General features: G+C 43.2%; 1 protein-coding gene across 1 annotated transcript in view; it reads left to right on the forward strand.

Moving 5' to 3' along the window:
• Positions 1-20979, forward strand: part of LOC142074982 (high affinity cAMP-specific and IBMX-insensitive 3',5'-cyclic phosphodiesterase 8B-like) — a 198296-nt gene that overhangs the window by 114861 nt on the left and 62456 nt on the right. Inside the window, 2 exon segments of the mRNA XM_075135982.1 lie at positions 11675-11731; positions 20553-20743. Coding sequence (XP_074992083.1) covers positions 11675-11731; positions 20553-20743 — 248 coding nt within the window.

Below are 20979 nucleotides of genomic sequence, written 5' to 3' on the forward strand. Positions count from 1 at the left end.
CATTCTCGAAGTACCGAGCAAAATAAAAACAGATAACGGCCCCGGGTACATTGCCCAAGCCACACGGACATTCCTGCAAACGTGGGGAATCACTCATATCACGGGAATTCCACACAGCCCCACAGGGCAAGCCATTGTTGAGTGCGCGCACCGTTCGCTCAAAGACATGTTAACAAAACAAAAAGGGGGAGTAGGGGATTTGACCCCACAGGAAAGATTAGCAAAAGCCGTTTATGTTCTTAATTTTCTCAATCGGTGGGCTGAGGAAGGTGGACCCCCGATTTGCAGACATTTTGATTCTGTTGAAGGTCATGAGGCAATCATAAGGGACAAGGCATGGGTAAAGGTGAGAAACCTGGAATCTCATGAGTGGGAAGGCCCGTTTTCATTGATAACCTGGGGTCGAGGGTATGCTTGTGTCTCCAAAGATCGAGGACCAAGATGGGTACCAGCGCAGTTCGTCAAGCCGTCTTTTTCGCCGTTGTCACAGGCGTAAGCGCGTTTTGGGCCCCACCGCAGCCCAAAGAGAACATCTGGATCGCCCTTGCGAATCAGACAGGCCAGGAGACCATTTGCCTTTTGCTCTTGTCACCTGGAGATCCTTTTTCCACCTGCTTAGAGGGACTCCCGTGGAACAATTGGACCCTAGGTCTCACGGAGCCGCATGCAACACTTTGTAATGGCGGCCGCAATGTGACTGACAATTGGGACGGATGTTTGGTGTACCGTCCGCCCCTGAGCGTAGAGCCACAAGAGAGAGAATTATTGGGGCTTGGCAAAATGGGTAATGAGTTTGATTGAACTGGGAATTATACGTTTGATTGTATTCGTATGTATTCTTGTGTGTGTACTATGTTTATTGCAATGTGTGAAACGAATAATAGAAAAGTCAGTTAGCTTAGTGTTTGTTGTAAAAGAAAAAGGGGGAGATGTGGAGGAATCAATGCCTGAGAGTACAAGCAGTATCATAGCGTTGGTAAACAAGAAGCCATGGGAAGATGGAAAGTGAAAGAAGCCATGGGAAAAAGGGAGATAAGAGGTGGCAGTTAATGGTTCTGAGGGCGTGACAAAGGTAAGGAAATTAGCGGAAGAGTGTCAAGATGACCTTTGCTTAGGGGATGTACTAGGGAATTCTTTGAAGTGCATACGTGGCATAATGTGAGGTATAAAAAGGCGCTTGTGCTGTATAATAAGGGGATTTTCGTCTTCGTCTTTGTGCCCTCTCAGATGGAGTCCGTGTCCTTATTCGCCACATACCGCTTTTTTGTGAGGTTTATAAAAATTCAGGGCTGTACTTTTAATATATCAGTATACTGAAAAAGGTTGCTTGCACTTTCCATCCTATCTTACAAAATTTTGTTCTCTAATGCTTTATACAAAATATGTGTGGATGTGGGTTTTGTCCTTTTTTTGCCTTTTTTTTTTCTTTTTAGGTAGAAATTTCATTAACATTTCCTTGGGCAGAGAAAGCATAAAGCGTGATAATAAATTTTAGTCAAGAATCCAAATATGCAGATACTATTTGAAAGAATAAACCTGCAAAATAATAAAAACATTGCAAGCACTAACTTTTTTGCATATGCTGGCCCTGGGTGTGTTTGCTATTCAACAAAGCAAAAAAACACAGCCTCGAATATCTGTTCTTTCTTCCTTATATTATCTTATTGTGTAAAAGACCAGGACACCACTGTGGAAGGGCTGTATAACACAAACTGGAAATAGTGTTGCTGCCTTTGACAGACTACCCTGTAACTGTTGATGGAGTGTTAACAGAGGCACAGATGAGAGGAGTGAGACAGTGTAGAGTAGAGTATATGTAAGAGTGTTGTGGTTTAACCCGGCAGGCAGCCAAACACCACACAGCCACTCGCTCTCTCCTCACCCCCACAGTGGGATGGGGGAGAGAATCAAGAAAAAAAAAAAGTAAAATTTGTGGATTGAGATAAAGACAGTTTAACAGAATAGAAAAGGTAGGTAAATAATAATAATAATAATAATAATAATAATAATAATAATAATAGTAATAATAATAATAATGGTAGAATATACAAAATGAGTGATGCACAATGCAATTGTTCACCACCTGCTGACCGATACCCAAGCAGCGATCACTACTTCCTCGACCATGCCTCCTATTTATATACTGAGCATGATGTCATATGGTATGGAATACCCCGTTGGCCAGTTGGGCTAGCTGTCCTGGTTATGCTCCCTCCCAGCTTCTTGTGCATCTGGCAGAGCATGGGAAGCTGAAAAGTCCTTGACTAGCAGGGTACTTAGCAACAACTGAAAACATCAGTGTGTTATCAACATTCTTCTCATACTAAATCCAAAACACAGCACTAGGAAGAAATTTAACTCTATCCCAGCCAAAACCAGGACAAAGAGTGACACCATCATATCTACAAACCATCTAAGCACTTGGAGGCATGGCTTTTTGGGTTACTTTTTGTAGTTGTTTGTGCGCATTGCAAAAATGCAGAGATCATGAAAACTTGGAAACTTGAAAACTTGACAGGCTGCACAGCCTGACATCCCAGGCAAAGGGAGGGGGGATAATTCACACAGGAATAAGAAATAGGCTGGGAAGGGTCTTCAGAGTGAAGACAGGTTTGTTTGATGCAGCCCTTTTATTTTGTTTTCTCTGTTGCTTTCATCTGCAGAGAAGATTTTGTCCGTGCCTTCTGCATCCTTCTGCAAGTTGAATGTAAGCTTGGCAAGTTTTCCTATGTCACAGCTGAAGAGAAGGATGCTGTAATAATCTGCAGGCAAGATAAGAGAACTGGATGAAAAGAGTGGAAGTGGTTGAGAAGGAAAGGTCACATTTTATAGATAACGTAGAATGAGCAAGATTTAGAAATAGCCAGGGTGAGAGGACTTAAGAGAAGCTCAAGTGGACGATGACTTACAGATTGTGGGTATGAGCAGAAGAAGGTTGGTTGCAGTACTCACAGTGACCAAGAGAGGGTTGCAGATAGAGGTTGATGGGGGAGACATGGGTTTGGAAGGCAGGTTTACTTGAAATGACAGCTAAACATGTGTATTGAGAAAAGCTAAGATTTCTGTTGCCGAAAGTGGAAAGAGATCTGGAGCAGAGATGTATAGATGTAAGTCCTTAGTGGAGCTGTGTTTTTGGAGCAAATTGTTTGTTTCTTGCGATCAAGAAAAAGAAGAAAAAACAAAAGAAAATCTATGTTTCCCATTCCAGGTAAATGGGCCTTTAGGTCAGTATTTTTAAGGCACACTCCCTGCAGTGATACATGCGGAGGGAAAAAGAACCCAAGACCTTTGTCAAAGTTAAAGGGTATTCTATGGAGGTGTCGTGGTTTAACCTGGCAGGCAGCCAAACACCACGCAGCTGCTCGCTCACTCCACCCCACCACAGTGGGACAGGGAGAGAATCGGAAGGCTAAGAGTGAGAAAAACTTGTGGGTTGAGATAAAGACAGTTTAATGGAACAGAAAAGGAAGGGAAAATGATGATGATGATGATGATGATGATCATGGTGATGATGATAATAATAATAATAATAATAATAATAATAATGATAATAATAGAATATACCCGTGCTGACGGATAACCAAGTAGCGATCGCTACTTCCTGGAACACGCCTACCATTCATATACTGAGCATGATGTCACATGGTATGGAATACCCCGTTGGCCAGCTGGGCCAGCTGTCCCGGCTATGCTCCCTCCCAACACTTGGTTTTTTTTAAGCTGAATGTCCTTGATTAGGAGGGTACTTAGCAACAACTGAAAACATCAGTGTGTTATCAACATTCTTCTCATACTAAATCCAAAACACAGCACTAGGAAGAAATTTAACTCTATCCTGGCCAAAACCAGGACAGGAGGACCTTCTGAAGGGGTGAAGAGAAAAGCAGAAAGGGTCTTAGGGTAGACGAGATTTCTGAAAGCCAAGGTCAGACTAGATTTCAAACAATAGAGTGTCAGTGATGTGAAAGGCAGCTGATGGGAGCATGGGAGAGGACTGTGGAGTACTGCTGAGCTTTGACTCTAAAGAGAGACACTTAGAGACTTCTCTTTGAGTGGAGTGCGAAGAGAAGCTGAGTTCAAAATAGTTAAGGAAGGAAAGGCATGAGCGTTTCTGTAGGCTGAAACTAAAGCCTAGATAATTTTGTGGTCTTAGCAGTAGATGTTTGAATTTGTAGTCACTGACCTATATGATCTTACTAACAAGGCTTATGGCATACAGCCAGCTATTTCCATGGTGTTACCACAAGTGGAAGCCTGTGCAAGGGTTATTGATACATTGAGGGTCTGCACTGGTCTTGATTTCTTGGTTCCAGACTGTCGTGGTTTAACCTGGCAGGCAGCCAAATACCACGCAGCCGCTCATTCACTCCCCCCACCCCTAGCGGGACGGGGAGAGAATCGGAAGAGTAAGAGTGAGAAAAACTCGTGGGTTGAGATAAAGACAGTTTAATAGAACAGAAGAGGGAAAATAATAATAATAATGATAAAATATACAAAATGAGTGATGCACAATGCAATTGCTCACCACCCGCGCTGACCGATAACCAAGTAGCGATCGGCACTTCCTGGATCACGCCTACCATTCATATACTGAGCATGACGTCACATGGTATGGAATACCCCATTAGCCAGCTGGGCTGTCTGTCCTGATTATGTTCCCTCCCATCTTGTGTACCTAGCTCAGTCAGTAAGCATGGGAGCTGTCCTTGGACTAAGAGGGCACTTAGCAACAACTGAAAACATCAGTGTGTTATCAACATTCTCCTCATACTAAATCCAAAACACAGCACTAGGAAGAAATTTAACCCAATCCCAGCCGAAACCAGGACACAAACACCCCACAAAAAGTTCATACTTGCTGTTTTTGAAAATATTTGTGACTTACACAAAGCTTATGTCACACGTTGTGAATAGGCTAGCTCTTCAAAATGCATATGCATATTTTTTTACCAGTTCCTACATATCCGATGGGTCAGTCTTCTGTTATGGATGCTTGCAGAGTTTGTAGTGGCTAAGTCAACAATGATGAAACCTTATTTCTTTTAAATGGTATGTGTGTTTGATCATTATTTTCTGTTAATAAAATAGCATGACCTTACATTAACCTTCGAGTTGAGCTTTCTAACTATTTAATGCTCCTCTGGACTCCTTGGAAAAAGTGGCAGCTGGCTGGCATGAGGGGAGCAGAGTGAGTTGGCAGCCCTCTAGTGGGAGCCAGGGAAATGCAAGGTATGAGCAGCTGGGAAAGCAGAAGCACAAGTCAACTGGAAGCCACAGTAAGGGGAGAATAAAAAAAACAGGTGGGAATGCTCTGAGTGACTAGGCAGAACTTGACAACAGAGGTAGCAGAGAGCAGTGCTCCCTGAAAGAGAGTTGGGAGAGTAGCTGTGTTGGTGGGAGGAGAGGATGACCCAAGGTAGCTGGTCAAATGAATGACTCGGGGAAGGATGGTGCCTGGAAAAGCCATGGAGGTCAGGCCAAAAGCCATCTAGCTCAGGACTGAGTCTCCAGCAGCAGGAGCCCTGGGAGGAGTGTGTAGTGATCAATCCCGTTTATTCTCCCAGCCTTTGCCAGCTTATGATTAAGGGGCTTCTTGAGTCAGAGGTGGCATCTTTGTGAAAAGAGCTCTTAATTTTTCTCCTGTAAATCTGTCCCTTCTTTAATCCACATAAATTGCTAGACAGGTCAAGTGATATTCCCTGTAACAGTTGAAGCTGACAAAGAAGCATGTGGGAGGCTCCAAACAGAAAGAGTGGCCAGGTGTTAACCTATAGAAAAATGCCAGTGGATGGGAGTTGAATGGACCAGAAGTGATAAAAAAGTAAAAGAAGAGGAGAAAGATTGGGATATAGTTCTGCTATGACAGACAAGACAAAGAAAAGAAGGGAAAGAAGAGAGGGGCATAACATTGTTGAACAGTGGAAGAGGAGCTGGACACCCTAGTCAGATGTGTTGGAGCAGGAAGAGGAGCAGGACACCAGCTCCAGGCCAGGGATGTTGGAGTATCTCGTAAATGAATTCAAGCCCCTGAGAGAATGCAAGGCTAAGACCAGTGCTGAGGTCTTAGTGCCCCTGTACTCGGCACTGGTGAGGCCACACCTCGAATACTGTGTTCAGTTTTGGGCCCCTCACTACAAGAAGGACATTGAGGTGCTGGAGTGTGTCCAGAGGAGGGCAACGAAGCTGGTGAAGGGCCTGGAGCACAAACCTTAGGAGGAGCGGCTGAGGGAACTGGGGTTGTTTAGTCTGGAGAAGAGGAGGCTGAGGGGAGACGTCATCGTGCTCTACAACTACCTGAAAGGAGGTTGTAGTGAGGTGGGTGTTGGTCTCTTCTGCCAAGTAACTAGCGATAGGACAAGAGGAAATGGTCTCAAGTTGCGCCAAGGGAGGTTTAGATTGGACATTAGGAGAAATTTCTTTACTGAAAGAGTGGTCAGGCCTTGGAACAGGCTGCCCAGGGAAGTGGTTGAGTCACCATCCCTGGAGGTATTTAAAAGACATGTAGATGAGGCCCTTAGGGACATGGTGTAGTGGGCATGGTGTGTTGGGTTGACGGTTGGACACGATGATCTTAGAGGTCTTTTCCAACCTGTATGATTCTATGATTCTATGAGGTCACTCATCGTTGTAATCCTTTTCAGGACTGGAGTTTGGCCAGGGAAAAAATAGGGAAGGGATTTGAGGTTGAAAATAGTGGTATAATTGAATATGGAAATGGTAATAATAGACAAAGGATGGGCTGAGGTGTCAACCCTTGCCAGTGGTGTGGATGGGAAAAGCTGAGCTGGAGAGAAATGCGAATGAGCCCTAGCAAAGAAGGGGAGATGAAGGCAGGGGAGTGCAGTGGTGTGATGAGAGCTGAGCCTAAAAGAGAGTCCTGTTACCCACTGCACAACCAAAGGGACAGAGGTCTGAAAGCATACTAACAAAGGTGAGGGAATGGGTCCATCAGTGTGGGAGTCCTAATGACTGTCAGTGAGTAAAGGTGGAAGGAGATAGAGTGGGTAGCAGGGAGGAATCTTCAGGGCAAAAGGGTGTCTGTAGAGCCCTTGGTGTCTGTGCAATGTCCGTTACAAGTACAGCTTCTCAACCGGCACATCTGTCCTGAGCCTTTCCAGGAGGCTGAACTCCCCAACACCTTTGCTTCACCCCTTAGTTGGCTCTAGTTGCTGTTGTTTCTCTGGTGCAATGAAGAATTGTTCAAGAAGGTTTTGCTGTACTAATTAGTCATTATCTTTACAGTAGTTGTGATACTAATTGTTGATGATTCATAAACTGCAGGGGCTGTAAGTGTTCAGTCATATGGGAAGGGAAAAGATTTTTCTATTGGTGATTTAAAAGGGTGGGACTTTAATGAAGTGGTAAGTACATTTTGCTTAATGGTACTGCTATGATAGTGGGGGGGGGGGAGGGCGGAGAAGCGAGAGAGACCCTGATTTTTAGGTCCTTCTATTCAGGTATTTGCTATTCATGAAGTTGACACGGAAGCAGCAGAGAGAGAAACCGCAAGTCACAGTTGTGTGGAATTTTTTTTGTTGTTTTAAAATACCCAGGCTAAGAGAAGTGGCTACTCTATAAAGGAATCTCTGTAATGGGATTGATAGACTTGCCTGCATTGATCTATGTCTTAGACACAGTTATTCCATCTTGGACAAAACACAGTAATTAAAGCTGGATGTCCTCTGAAGTGGTAGCAAAGCAGAAGGTATTCACAGTCCTGAAGGGCAAAGGGGTCCAGGAAGGCTGGACATTCTTCAAGAAGGAAGTCTTAAAGGCGCAGGAGCGGGCTGTCCCCATGTGCCGCAAGAAGAACGGGCGGGGAAGACGACCGGCCTGGCTGAACGGGGAGCTCTGGCTGGGACTCAGGAAAAAAAGGAGAGTTTATCACCTTTGGAAGAAGGGGCAGGCAACTCAAGAAGAGTACAGGGATCTCGTTAGGTCGGGCAGAGAGGAAATTAGAAAGGCAAAAGCCCAGCTAGAACTCAACCTGGCCACTGTCGTGAGAGACAACAAAAAATGCTTTTGCAAGTATATTAATGACAAAAGGAGAGCCAAGGAGAATCTCCATCCTCTATTGGATGCGGGGGGGAACGTTGCCACCAAGGACGAGGATAAGGCTGAGGTACTTAACGCCTTCTTTGCCTCAGTCTTTAATAGTCAGACCAGTTATCCTGAGGGTACTCAGCCCCCTGAGCTGGAAGACAGGGATGGCGAGCAGGATAAACCCCCCATAATCCAAGAGGAAGAAGTTAACAACCTGCTATGCCACCTGGACGCTCACAAGTCTATGGGGCCGGATGGGATCCACCCGAGGGTACTGAGGGAGCTGGCGGAGGAGCTTGCCGAGCCACTCTCCATCATTTACCAGCAGTCCTGGTTAACTGGGGAGGTCCCGGACGACTGGAGGCTCGCCAATGTGACGCCCATCTATAAGAAGGGCCAGAAGGAGGATCCGGGGAACTACAGGCCGGTCAGCCTGACCTCGGTGCCAGGGAAGATCATGGAGCAGTTCGTTTTGAGGGCGCTCACGAGCCATGTCCGGGACAACCAGGGGATCAGGCCCAGCCAGCACGGGTTCATGGAAGGCAGGTCCTGCTTGACCAACCTGATCTCCTTCTATGACCAGGTGACCCGCCTAGTGGATGAGGGAAAGGCTGTGGATGTGGTCTACCTGGACTTCAATAAAGCCTTTGACACTGTCTCCCACGGCATTCTCCTAGAGAAGCTGGCGGCTCACGGCCTAGACAGGTACACTCTTTGCTGGGTAAAAAACTGGCTGGACGGCCGAGCCCAGATTGTTGTGGTGAACGGAGTTAAATCCAGTTGGCGGCCGGTCACGAACGGTGTTCCCCAGGGCTCAGTACTGGGGCCGGTCCTGTTCAATATCTTTATCAATGATCTGGATGAGGGGATCGAGTGCTCCCTCAGTAAGTTTGCAGATGACACCAAGTTGGGCGGGAGTGTTGATCTGCTGGAGGGTAGGAAGGCTCTGCAGAGGGACCTGGACAGGCTGGATCGATGGGCCGAGGCCAATTGTATGAGGTTCAACAAGGCCAAGTGCCGGGTCCTGCACTTGGGCCACAACAACCCCATGCAACGCTACAGGCTTGGGGAAGAGTGGCTGGAAAGCTGCCCAGAGGAAAAGGACCTGGGGGTGCTGATTGACAGCCGGCTGAACATGAGCCGGCAGTGTGCCCAGGTAGCCAAGAAGGCCAACGGCATCCTGGCCTGTATCAGAAATAGTGTGGCCAGCAGGAGCAGGGAGGTGATCGTGCCCCTGTACTCGGCACTAGTGAGGCCGCACCTCCAATACTGTGTTTAGTTTTGGGCCCCTCACTACAAGAAGGACATTGAGGTGCTGGAGCGTGTCCAGAGGAGGGCAACGAAGCTGGTGAAGGGCCTGGAGCACAAGCCTTATGAGGAGCGACTGAGGGAACTGGGGTTGTTTAGTCTGGAGAAGAGGAGGCTGAGGGGAGACCTCATCATGCTCTACAACTACCTGAAAGGAGGTTGTAGCGAGGTGGGTGTTGGTCTCTTCTCCCAAGTAACTAGCGATAGGACGAGAGGAAATGGCCTCAAGTTGCGCCAAGGGAGGTTTAGATTGGACATTAGGAGAAATTTCTTTACTGAAAGAGTGGTCAGGCCTTGGAACAGGCTGCCCAGGGAAGTGGTGGAGTCACCATCCCTGGAAGTATTTAAAAGACGTGTAGATGAGGCGCTTAGGGACATGGTGTAGTGGGCATGGTGTGTTGGGTTGACGGTTGGACACGATGATCTTAGAGGTCTTTTACAATCTTAATGATTCTATGATTCTATGATTCTATGATTTACAGTGTCAATTCCCTAGTAGCATTAATAAATGAATAATAAAATAGATATCTGTTTCCTGTCTTTTGTGAAGGGTCCCAGGCTCTTGATCAATACCTTTTGGGACAGAGCTGTGCATTTTTAAAAAAAGAAGCTTTTGTGCTGATACTGACCCAAGTCTGTTGTATATTCTTACAGATTCATTTAATGAGACTACTTTAAAACATATTTTTTTTTTAAATCAAAGTGAATAATGATAAAAAATGTATGTAAGAGTTTCCTATATAATATCACTGGAGTGTGAATGTGCTGTTTTTCTTTTTTTTGGGGGGGGAACAGGGGCCGGGAGCTTTCAGAGAACTCTGTTTCTCTAACCTTACTCATAACCTTGTGGTTGATGATTGATGCTAACTTTCATTTCTATTCTGATACTCTTACTTGCATTAAGTTCCATTCCAGTATGGCAGGTGCTCAAGTGGGAAGTAAAGCTTTTGTGTGAGAAAAGGAGAGGTTAACTACACTTATATTGGAGGCAGGTTTTGCTTTGGAAAACAGTAGCAGGCTTTATAGTTTAATCTTTTGGAGTACTGCCTGTTACCACCTTCTGATGTACGTTGTTGGGCTGAGAAGAATCGATGCTCAGTGGTGCATGAAAGTCCAATGTGTCAGTTGTAGCTATACATAATTCCACTGTCTCACATGCAGGGCAAGGCTGTTAATACTTAACACGGTACTGTATTCTCTAAGGAAAAAAGCTGAATACTGGTAACTTCATCCATTTTGAATATTTATACACATTCCTTTGAAAAATACTAAATTTAAGAATAAGGTAATACCTGGACAAAAGGCTCGAACTAACGAGCACCGCAGAGCAAAATGCTGCAGAAATAAGGTTCCAGGATTCCTGGGTGTCAGGGAAAGTCCTGGGGATCTGCCTACAATTAGGGTTTTGTTCAAATACACGTCTTGGAGGGCAATTGCTTTAACTCACCTACACCAGACACCTGGGGTAACTGGTACTAGGAAAGCAGAGAATCTGCCCTTTCGGAGATCGCTAACTTGCAAATATTCCTCCATATGCATGAGGGGAGCAATATTTTAAGGGTTCAAAGACTCTTTTCCTTAAGTACATGCATCTGTGGGAGGTCATAGGTATTCTTCAGTTGCTTAACAACCTTCTGTAACTAATGATCTGAAGTGAAACAAATCAGTAGTCTACAGAAGTGTACTGAAATGTATCAAGACACAAAAAGCATTAAGGTAGTCCAACTCCTAGGAAATATGGCAACAAAGCAGCTGGCTTTCTTGCGGTAGCTTTAAATTATGATGTGCTCTCATGTTTTCTGAAAATGTCATGAATCGCATGGGAGCAATGTTTTTTCCTACAAACTAAAGGCTATGGTTCTGGAAAACAATTTTAAATCTGCAATCCAAACAAGTTATTTTGTCTGAAAAATCATTTTTTTTCTAACCAAACCCATTAAAATATTATTATCAAATATATGTCACAAGACCTTGAAGTTCTGTATTACATTCAAATGAATAAGGCAATTTTTGGCCAGAAAAAAATAGCTTTCCATAGTCTCAAGCAAAATATAAGTCCTTTTGTGTAACCAAGGTACTCTGTTGGGGAAAGGAAGAGATGTTTCTTTTTTCATTATTTAAAGCCCTACGATTTTTAACTTAGAGACAAATAAAACAAAATTAGGAGTTTGGTAAAATATGTTCATAAAAGATACACTTCAAAGCAACTAAATCAAGGCTGCTAGTCATATGCCTGCTTTTCTTTGAGAGTCTTTCATGGTTCTGTTTGGTCTTTCATTCTTCAGTGTAAAATGCTATCTTGTTAAGAACTCTTCTTTAGCAGGCTTCAACTACAGAGGTACAAATTGGGCCCATGAGACTGACACAAGAGCCAATTCAGGTAAGATTTTCTTTCAGTTTCTTGATACAGTCAATACAGTGTTAATGGGTGAAGAAATTAAGGTTCAACCCCTATAGTTAAGTATAATGTTTTCATTTTACTTGTGCAAGGACTGTGAGATGGGTAATTGGTGTTTTTGTTTATCTGATTGCCTGAGAAGAGATCTATGAGTAAATTAAATTGGTAAACAAGGTGCTTAGATTTCCATTAACATTAAATCATTCCTTTTATATGTCATGTGAATAGGAATGTGTGTGTGTGTGTGCATTAGCAGGGGAAACAGGTGCCTCTCTGGATGTTAAAAACCATTCAGTTCTCGTATACCATAGCAGAGCGCTCCATTATAAAGTTTAGGTACCAGGAGAGTTTTACTGGGTTTTGCACAACAGGACAGAGAACTTTGCTTTTACAGGTCACAAATCCAAGAAATCACACCAGTTCCAACAAGAAAGATTGAACTTTGGCTTAACAAGCAACAGCTCTTACCTGTACTTGCTACCGTTTCTGTACATTTTGTTCCTGCGCCAGTAAACAGACAGATGCCAAGAGGTGTTTTTTTTTTAGCTTATAGTGTGTTTTAGAGCTCTCAGGTGATAGCAAATGATATCATCTTAGTCGTTAACATTGCTCGGGTGATGCAACGTTCATTTGAATTAACTTTTTGGGTCACTTAACTCTGTAAAATACAGAGATATTTAGTCACCAGTCACCTTTTCTGGTTTTTTTTGGATTTTTTTTCATATCTGGCTATGAGAGGAAAAACCTACATGTGGAAGAAATGCTTTTCTCAAGGAGAATAAATCATATGTATATGCATCATAAAGCTTTACATTTTTATTTCTGTATTAAGAATTCAGTCTTAATGACTTGATCTGATGAAACTATTTGTTTATGTTATAAGATGACTGTGGAACGGTGGCTTCAGCAGTAGACCAGTCTTCATTTCTGCAAGGATTTTCAACATAAAAGTGTGGAACTCTTCACAGAAAAATGTTCTTTAAACTGTGATCATCTTCAGAAAGATGGTCTAGAAGATATTTAGCAAGTACAAATACTCTCAGTGCTTATATCAGCGTTGTACTTTGTTGAAAATGGATTTGCCAAAATATCATAGTACCAGTGTTAGCTGTTATGATATAAGTGAAGATTCTTCATATAAGAAGAGAAAGTGTTGTGGGTTTTGTTTTAAAAAGTGTTTGACATTCTTCTTGGTATCTTGTCAGGTGTGGATGTTATTTTGTCCTTACATTAGACAAGAGAGAATCTATGGTGCTACCATAGAAGACTTTAAGTAAAGCAGAAAGTAGACCTTAAGTAAAACTGTTAAATGAAGAGTTTTCTGTAAAGACATTGCCATACACTAACTTATTTAAAGTAAAGGGAAAACACTTTATGTAAACTCACCTCCTTTGTTTGTGGAACAAGCCACATTACCTCAGCTAATTTGGCAAGTATTGCACACATCCATGCATTTTAAAAAAATGTGTGTTAATCTTTTATTCCATCTTGACAATAGAGCTACGTATTTCTCTGTGCAGTGCAAACAACTACTGAATATTGCATTTTAAATGTCTATTTGTGGGTACTTAATCATATTCACAATTGTCTGATAAGTTAATTTAGTTTGTTAAAACAATTGTCACCAGGGCTTTTCTTAGCAATGTTCATTTTATTCTGGTGTGTGTTTTAAGCTGTTATTTGGCACCGAGACATCTGTGCCAGCATGGAAATGGCCCATATTTTTTGTCTGAGAGGTGACCTTAGTTGTGACTGTGACCTGCCATAAACCATTTAATAGATTCCTCACTGGACTTTATGACCATCTGTGTTAGAGGACAAATCTGATTTGGTTTGTACTAGATCATGACCCAGGTGCTGCCAGCCTTAAGGGGAAAGGGGAAGAGTCCAAAGCAAACCTACCAGCTCCTACCCTCCAAACGCCCTCCCAACACACAGCTTGCGTGTCTGTCCCGATTTTGCACCAAGGCTTGCAAATAGGCATAGTTTGGTTCTGAGACCTTAGAAACGACCTGGACAAAAGTTCATGTAAATGCACTGTTTCTCCAGAGGACACAGGAGAAAGGTGGTTTGTAAACATTTAGTGCACATAAAAAAGCTGTCTTATCCTTTTGCAAAGTGTTTACTAGGGCTGATAAAGGTTTGGATGTAGTCCTTTTATATACAGTTTTTAAGCCAGTGCCCTACATGTTTTAAAGATCAGGAGATAACACTAAAACAGGCCAGATGATAATCTGGGAAAATCAATGGATATGATCAGTCTTGAAACTTCTCTTGGATTTGGCCCTTTGATAGAGGATGATTCCTTAATGACCAAGAAGCTGACTTGTATCCAGTCCCATTCACGCATGCAGTTAAACTTTTTCAGCAGTTGATTAATGTGAGCTTAGCTCATGAGACTGGACCATAGATAAAACCCATTTTCACTTTCTGTGGAGAACCTTGCAAACCGAGAAGCCAATCTCCATCTGCAACCGTTAATAACTGTTAAAATAAGGCCAGAGAGAGAACGACAGACTATGTCATGTGTCATCATACAATCTGGATTTTTTTAAGGCACTGATCAATGGAAAAATTATTGCAGTTTTATTTTTATTTGGTATTAGAGTGAAACCATGTATGTGCTGGTAATTTCCCTAATGACAAAAGGGTTAAGGGTTTGGCGTGGGAAGAAGGGAAAGGTGAGGCAAGGCACAGAAATTATAATAATGACTCCTACCAGCATTTAAGGTGAAGTTTTTCATCATCTCCTTACAACTTTTCATACACGTGTATGAACCTGGTTGTGTACTAGTGTTACTGTGGTGCTTTTCTGCATTCATGAGCTTACTGAGGACACTGAAACGCTTACACTTTTTTCCTCACTGCCCTTGACTTGTATATTAGTAAGTGCAATTCCTCCTTGTCTGGTCGTAGCAAATGCCTCTTGCTTTCTTTCAGAGAAGTGCTGTAAAGTTTTTTTTTTTTACCATGTAATCCTACCCCCATTCAAATACTGAATTTTCTCCCCTCTTAAGACATTCATTGGTCATCATCTCTTTGACATCATTGACATCAATCTCCATTTCTGTTCTGCTGCTACTGATCTTTCCTGTTGAGCTGTAACTGAAGCATGATGACGCCCAGTATTTAACTGTTCTCCCATGCCAATTTTAGATGTAACAAGAGCTCCCCCCGAACATAATTCAGAGCCACTATGTGTTTTTGTCCTGGTTTCAGCTGGGATAGAGTAAAATTTCTTCCTAGTGCTGTGTTTTGGATTTAGTATAAGAAGAATGTTGATAACACACTGATGTTTTCAGCTGTTGCTAAGTGCCCTGTCAGGGACAGCTCCATGCTCTACCAAACACAACAACAAGCCTTTGAGCGGGAGATAGTTCAGGCAGTGGCCCTTGGGCCAGTCCAGGCAGGACAAGATGTAAAGAATGTGCTCTACACCGCAGCCGGGGAGAATGGCCCTGCCTGGAGCCTCTGGCAGAAAGCACCAGGGGAGACTCGAGGTCGACCCTTAGGGTTTTGGAGTCGGGGATACAGAGGATCTGAGGCCCGCTACACTCCAACTGAGAAGGAGATATTGGCAGCATATGAAGGGGTTCGAGCTGCTTCGTAAGTGGTTGGTACTGAAGCACAGCTCCTCCTGGCACCCCGACTGCCGGTGCTGGGCTGGATGTTCAAAGGGGCGGCCCCCTCTACACATCATGCAACCGATGCTACGTGGAGTAAGTGGGTCGCGCTGAACACACAACGGGCCCGAATAGGAAACCCCAGTCGCCCAGGAATCTTGGAAGTGATCACGAACTGGCCAGAAGGCAAAGATTTTGGCATATCCCCAGAGGAGGAGGTGACGCGTGCTGAAGGGGCCCCACCATATAACAAACTACCAGAAAACGAGAAGCAATATCCCCTGTTCACTGATGGGTCCTGTCGCCTTGTGGGAAAGCATCGGAGGTGGAAAGCTGCTGTATGGAGTCCTATATGCCAAGTGGCAGAAACTGCTGAAGGAGAAGGTCAGTCAAGCCAGTTTGCAGAGGTGAAAGCCATCCAGCTGGCCTTGGGCATTGCCGAACGAGAAAAATGGCCAGTACTTTATCTCTGTACTGACTCATGGAATGTGGCAAATGCCCTGTGGGGATGGTTGCAGCAGCGGAAGCAGAACAACTGTCAGCGCAGAGGTAAACCCATCTGGGCCGCCGCATTGTGGCAAGATATTGCTGCCCGGGTAGAGAACCTGGCTGTAAAAGTACGTCACATAGATGTTCACGTACCCAAGAGTCGGGCCACTGAAGAACACCAAATCAACCAGCAGGTGGACCAGGCTGCTAAGATTGAAGTGGCTCAGGTGGATGTGGACTGGCAACATAAGGGTGAATTATTTAGAGCTTGGTGGGCCCATGACACTTCAGGCCATCAAGGAAGAGATGCAACATACAGATGGGCTTGTGACCGAGGGGTGGACTTGACCATGGACGCTATTGCACAGGTTATCCATGAATGTGAAACATGCGCTGCAATCAAGCAAGCCAAGCGAGTAAAGCTTCTTTGGTATGGAGGACGATGGTTGAAGTATAAATATGGGGAGGCCTGGCAGATTGATTATATCACACTCCCACAAACCCGCCACGGCCAACGCTATGTGCTCACCATGGTGGAAGCAACCACCGGATGGCTAGAAACATATCCTGTGCCCCATGCCACCGCCCGGAACACCATCCTGGGCCTTGAAAAGCAAGTCCTATGGCGACATGGCACCCCAGAAAGAATTGAGTCAGACAACGGGACTCATTTCCGAAACACCCTCATAGACACCTGGGCCAAAGAGCATGGCATTGAGTGGGTCTATCACATCCCCTACCATGCACCAGCCTCCGGGAAAATCGAATGATACAACGGGCTGCTAAAGACCACACTGAGAGCAATGGGTGGTGGGACATTCAAGCATTGGGACACACATTTAGCAAGAGCCACCTGGTTAGTCAGCACCAGGGGATCTGTCACTCGAGCTGACCCTGCCCAATCAGAACCCTTACGTACTGTAGATGGAGATAAAGTCCCTGTCATGCACATAAGAAATATGCTGGGGAAGACAGTCTGGGTTACTCCTGCCTCTGGCAAGGGAAAACCCATCCGTGGGATTGCTTTTGCTCAAGGACCTGGGTGCACTTGGTGGGTAATGCGAAAGGATGGGGAAGTCCGTTGTGTACCTCAAGGGGATTTGATTTTGGGTGAAAATAGCCAATGAACTGCATTGTATGATGTTAATTGCTATGTGATATTTTATATCATTATTTCTGTGGTTGCTATCAATGGTACTGCAGTAAAAATCACCCAGATTAATGAAGAAGGAACTAACTCTCATGAAACCAAGCAAAGTGCAACGATGATAGAACCGGACAAGCACAGCAATACTGGAACCAGAAGTGGCTTCAGCATGCAACAATCCAACACCACACACCATCTCTCCGGCCCTGAAAGACTGTTATGACAGATGGAGCCCAAAGTCATGGACTAGATGAACTCAGTGGGCAGTTTAGAGGGACGGCCCATAGACTAAGGGAATGATATCTGTTTTTGTGTATATATATATATATATATAGACAAGAAAGGTGGTGGTGATTAATTGGAAAGTATTGAAAAAAATGTGAGACCTAGGCATGACGTAAATGGCATGGAATAAGGGGTGGATACTGTCCTGGTTTCGGCTGGGATAGGGTTAAATTTCTTCCTAGTGCTGTGTTTTGGATTTAGTATGAGAAGAATGTTGATAACACACTGATGTTTTCAGTTGTTGCTAAGTACCCTGTCAAGGACAGCTCCATGCTCTACCAAACGCAGAGGCTGGGAGGAGGGAGCACAGCCAGGATAGCTAGCCCAGCTGGCCAACGGGGTATTCCATACCATGTGACATCATGCTCAGTATATGAATGGTAGGCGTGTTCCAGGAAGTAGTGATCGCTTCTTGGTTATCAGTCAGCGCGGGTGGTGAGCAATTGCATTGTGCATCACTCATTTTGTATATTCTATCATTATCATTATTATTTTCCCTTTTCTGTTCTATTAAACTGTCTTTTTCTCAACCCACGAGTTTTACTCACTCTTACCTTTTCCGATTCTCTCCCCGTCTCTCCCTGGGGGGTTGGGGGGGAGTGAGCACACGGCTGCGTCGTATTTGGCTGCCTGTCAACGTTAAACCACGATAGTTTTCCACCTTAAAATTCTTTTGCTGGGATACCTGCAATAACATGAAAATAATTAGGTAACTTGTTTTATGACTTCATAATTTGCTTTTTGTAATTTTCTCAGTTTTCTTACGGTACCCTATGTGTCTGTACTCAGCTGTTGTATCTTGTTTTATTTTGAGGTCTTTAAAGAAGATCTCTGTCCATTTTCTGTATTTGTATGATAAACTGGGAACAAGACATGCAGTAGTTGTGCGAAGCAAATACTTAAAAAGATGGTAAGAATTCCAATACATCACCAAAAAATGTAAATGTCTCCGCAGAAGTCCGCAGTGCTCCTTAGCCAGGGCAGCACTGAGTAAAATGATCTTTTAACAGTAAAACTGACAAATTATACACCAAAAAATAGCTACCTGTTTTTTTGCCAAGAAACACAGATTGAATTCAAGTTTTTCCTTGACTGTGTTGTTTATACGGATTGTTATATTTTTATCTTGACTTTGAGAGCATATCTTGCAATATACTTACATAATTCTAGTTACGTTATGTTTTGATGGTTTATGGTAAGCTTCATATACATTTTAATGAGAAGGCATGGTAGTAATACTTTAAAAAAAACCTTTTTAAGTTAATATTCTCAGGATTCACACACTGATAATTAGCTACCAGTGAGGGATTGGGTGGTTTAATTAAGCTCCATTATTTTACCGCTGGTAAATGATTGAATTTTGCAATCCTTTATTTCCAAACTGGGAATGTTGAGAGAAGGAAGATATCAAAAAATGTGCCCCAAAAAACCTGTTTTCTGACCACATTGTATCGATCAAACTAGGAACAAAATAAAACTAATAGCAGTTGGAACCAAACAGAAGATTGTATCTAGTCTGCAGCTTAACCATGTATCTGCTTTCGAACACTTCAATAGCTGGAAAAGAATCAGGGATTAGGTAGAGTGACAACAGTTACCTTGGATGTTAAGTGTTGGTAACCCAAATCTGCTTATTGTTAACTGCAATTAAAAATACTCTTTCTAATAAATTAAAATTCCCAGATGTTATTTCTTCATATTTATGGAAATTCCAAGCATATAATTTTTTCCATTGTTCAACGAAGCCTTGACTGATAGTCCTGCCACAGTAACATTAATTGCTTTGTTTATTGTTTAAAATTCAACAATCCAGACAGCTCAAGATAAGCGAAAAAGTTATGGTCACTTTGTCTAGCTTCTAGGTTGATGGCATTGAATTTCATGTGGTGACACCACAGCCGCATAGAACAGCACAGATGAAAAGTTATTGACCTTTCTCATGGGCATTTTGGGCAAAATTTTGCATATTTTGCTCAGGTTGTTTCAGTGAGGTTGGGGGATGACTTTTATTTGTGAAATGAACAGGATTTTGCTTTATGCATAGATTATTCTCTGGCTGCTGCCTTTCTGTCCAATTTTAATAGCTGTGGATAAACTTCTGACTTATTGAGGCCTTTCTTTTTCACAGCATATTTGCGCTAAATTAACCTTTTTCTTCATCAGTCACACAGGGTGGCATGGTTAGTGATCAATTGCTATGGTAAATATGTGCAAATTGTGAAGGGGAGTGTCTACATGACTCATGTTGCTAGCTGTGTAATTTGTACGCTGATAATATGCATTATAGGGCAAGACTGAAAAATGTGTTCCCTCCTAAAAACACTCTATCTTTAACACAAGAAGCACACAAATACAGCTATTTTCAGCCTATATTCTGTGTGTCAGTTAGCAAACAGACTTCCTACAGCGTCAATTTGATTTTTAGAATAGCACCTCAACAAGCATCCTACCTGATCTTGTGTGAGCAGTTCCTTAAGTGTTCAGTTGATGTTGTCAAAACTACTTCATATATTTACATAATTAAGGACAATTTATTGGGTAAAAATTGTGATGTTTGAATCAGTTTTTTTTCCCCTACCTGGCCCTGTCCATACCTGCTTGTCTGCTGTTCTTTTCAGTTTTGAAAGAATATGGCTTAACTCCATTTTGTTGTACATCAAAGGAGAAAATGAAGAAAACCATGTTATGTTAATTGTTTGTCCCTGAAGAGTGATAATTAAGGCAGTTATATTTCAGACAGTTAAAACTGTGTAGCTGGGATGGCCTGATGAGAGTGGCAATGATGTTTGAACATCTACCCACCTACTCTGAGTGGCTGCTGATTGAATTTGAACATGAGTTAGAAGAGACTCATCATCTGGCAGCTGTTTTTGTGGTCTCAGTCCTAATGGATGGGTGCACGTGTGACAAAACTACCTTAACAGTAGTAATGCTCCTGAAGCTGTGATGCTCAAAGAATGAGCAAGGCAAGGTAACCTGTCATCACCTAAACTAACAACAGGCACATTTACATCCAGAACAAACACAGATTATTTGAAAGCAGAAAATTTCAGTCCTACACAGTTAACTCTCTACTGATAATCATTCGATCTATTAAGAAAGTCGTGCTACTGTGTCAGCTGTTTTACAGTCTATAGTTCAATCTTTCCATTTCGAAGTAGACTCAATCTTTTGTATAGCAGAAGTGTTTAAGATTTGCACCGTGCAGAGAACTATTTTGTATGTTTAATGTGGTGCTGCTGTTTTGCATGCTTTGCAGGTTTTGCTGATCTTTGCAAAAGAAGACAACCAAAGTGATGGCTTCTGGTGGGCTTGTGACAGAGCTGGATACAGGTGCAATATTGCCCAGACTCGAGAGTCAGCGCTTGAATGTTTTCTTGATAAGCACCAGGAAATAATTGTTATAGATCACAGGAACTCCAGATATTTTGATGCGGAAGATATCTGCAGGTAACCTAAAGGACCTTATGCTTTTCTTGAACTTCAGAATATATTTGTCGTGGTTTAACCCCAGCTGGCAACTGAGCACCACACAGCCGCTCGCTCACTCCCCCCACAATGGGATGGGGGAGAGAATCAGAAGGGTAAAAGTGAGAAAACTCGTGGGTTGAGATAAAGACAGTTTAATAGGGAAAGCAAAAGCCACGCACGCAAGCAAAGCAAAACAAGGAATTCATTCACCACTT

This window comes from Calonectris borealis, chromosome W (assembly GCF_964195595.1).
Source record: "Calonectris borealis chromosome W, bCalBor7.hap1.2, whole genome shotgun sequence".
NCBI classification, from domain to species: Eukaryota; Metazoa; Chordata; class Aves; order Procellariiformes; family Procellariidae; genus Calonectris; species Calonectris borealis.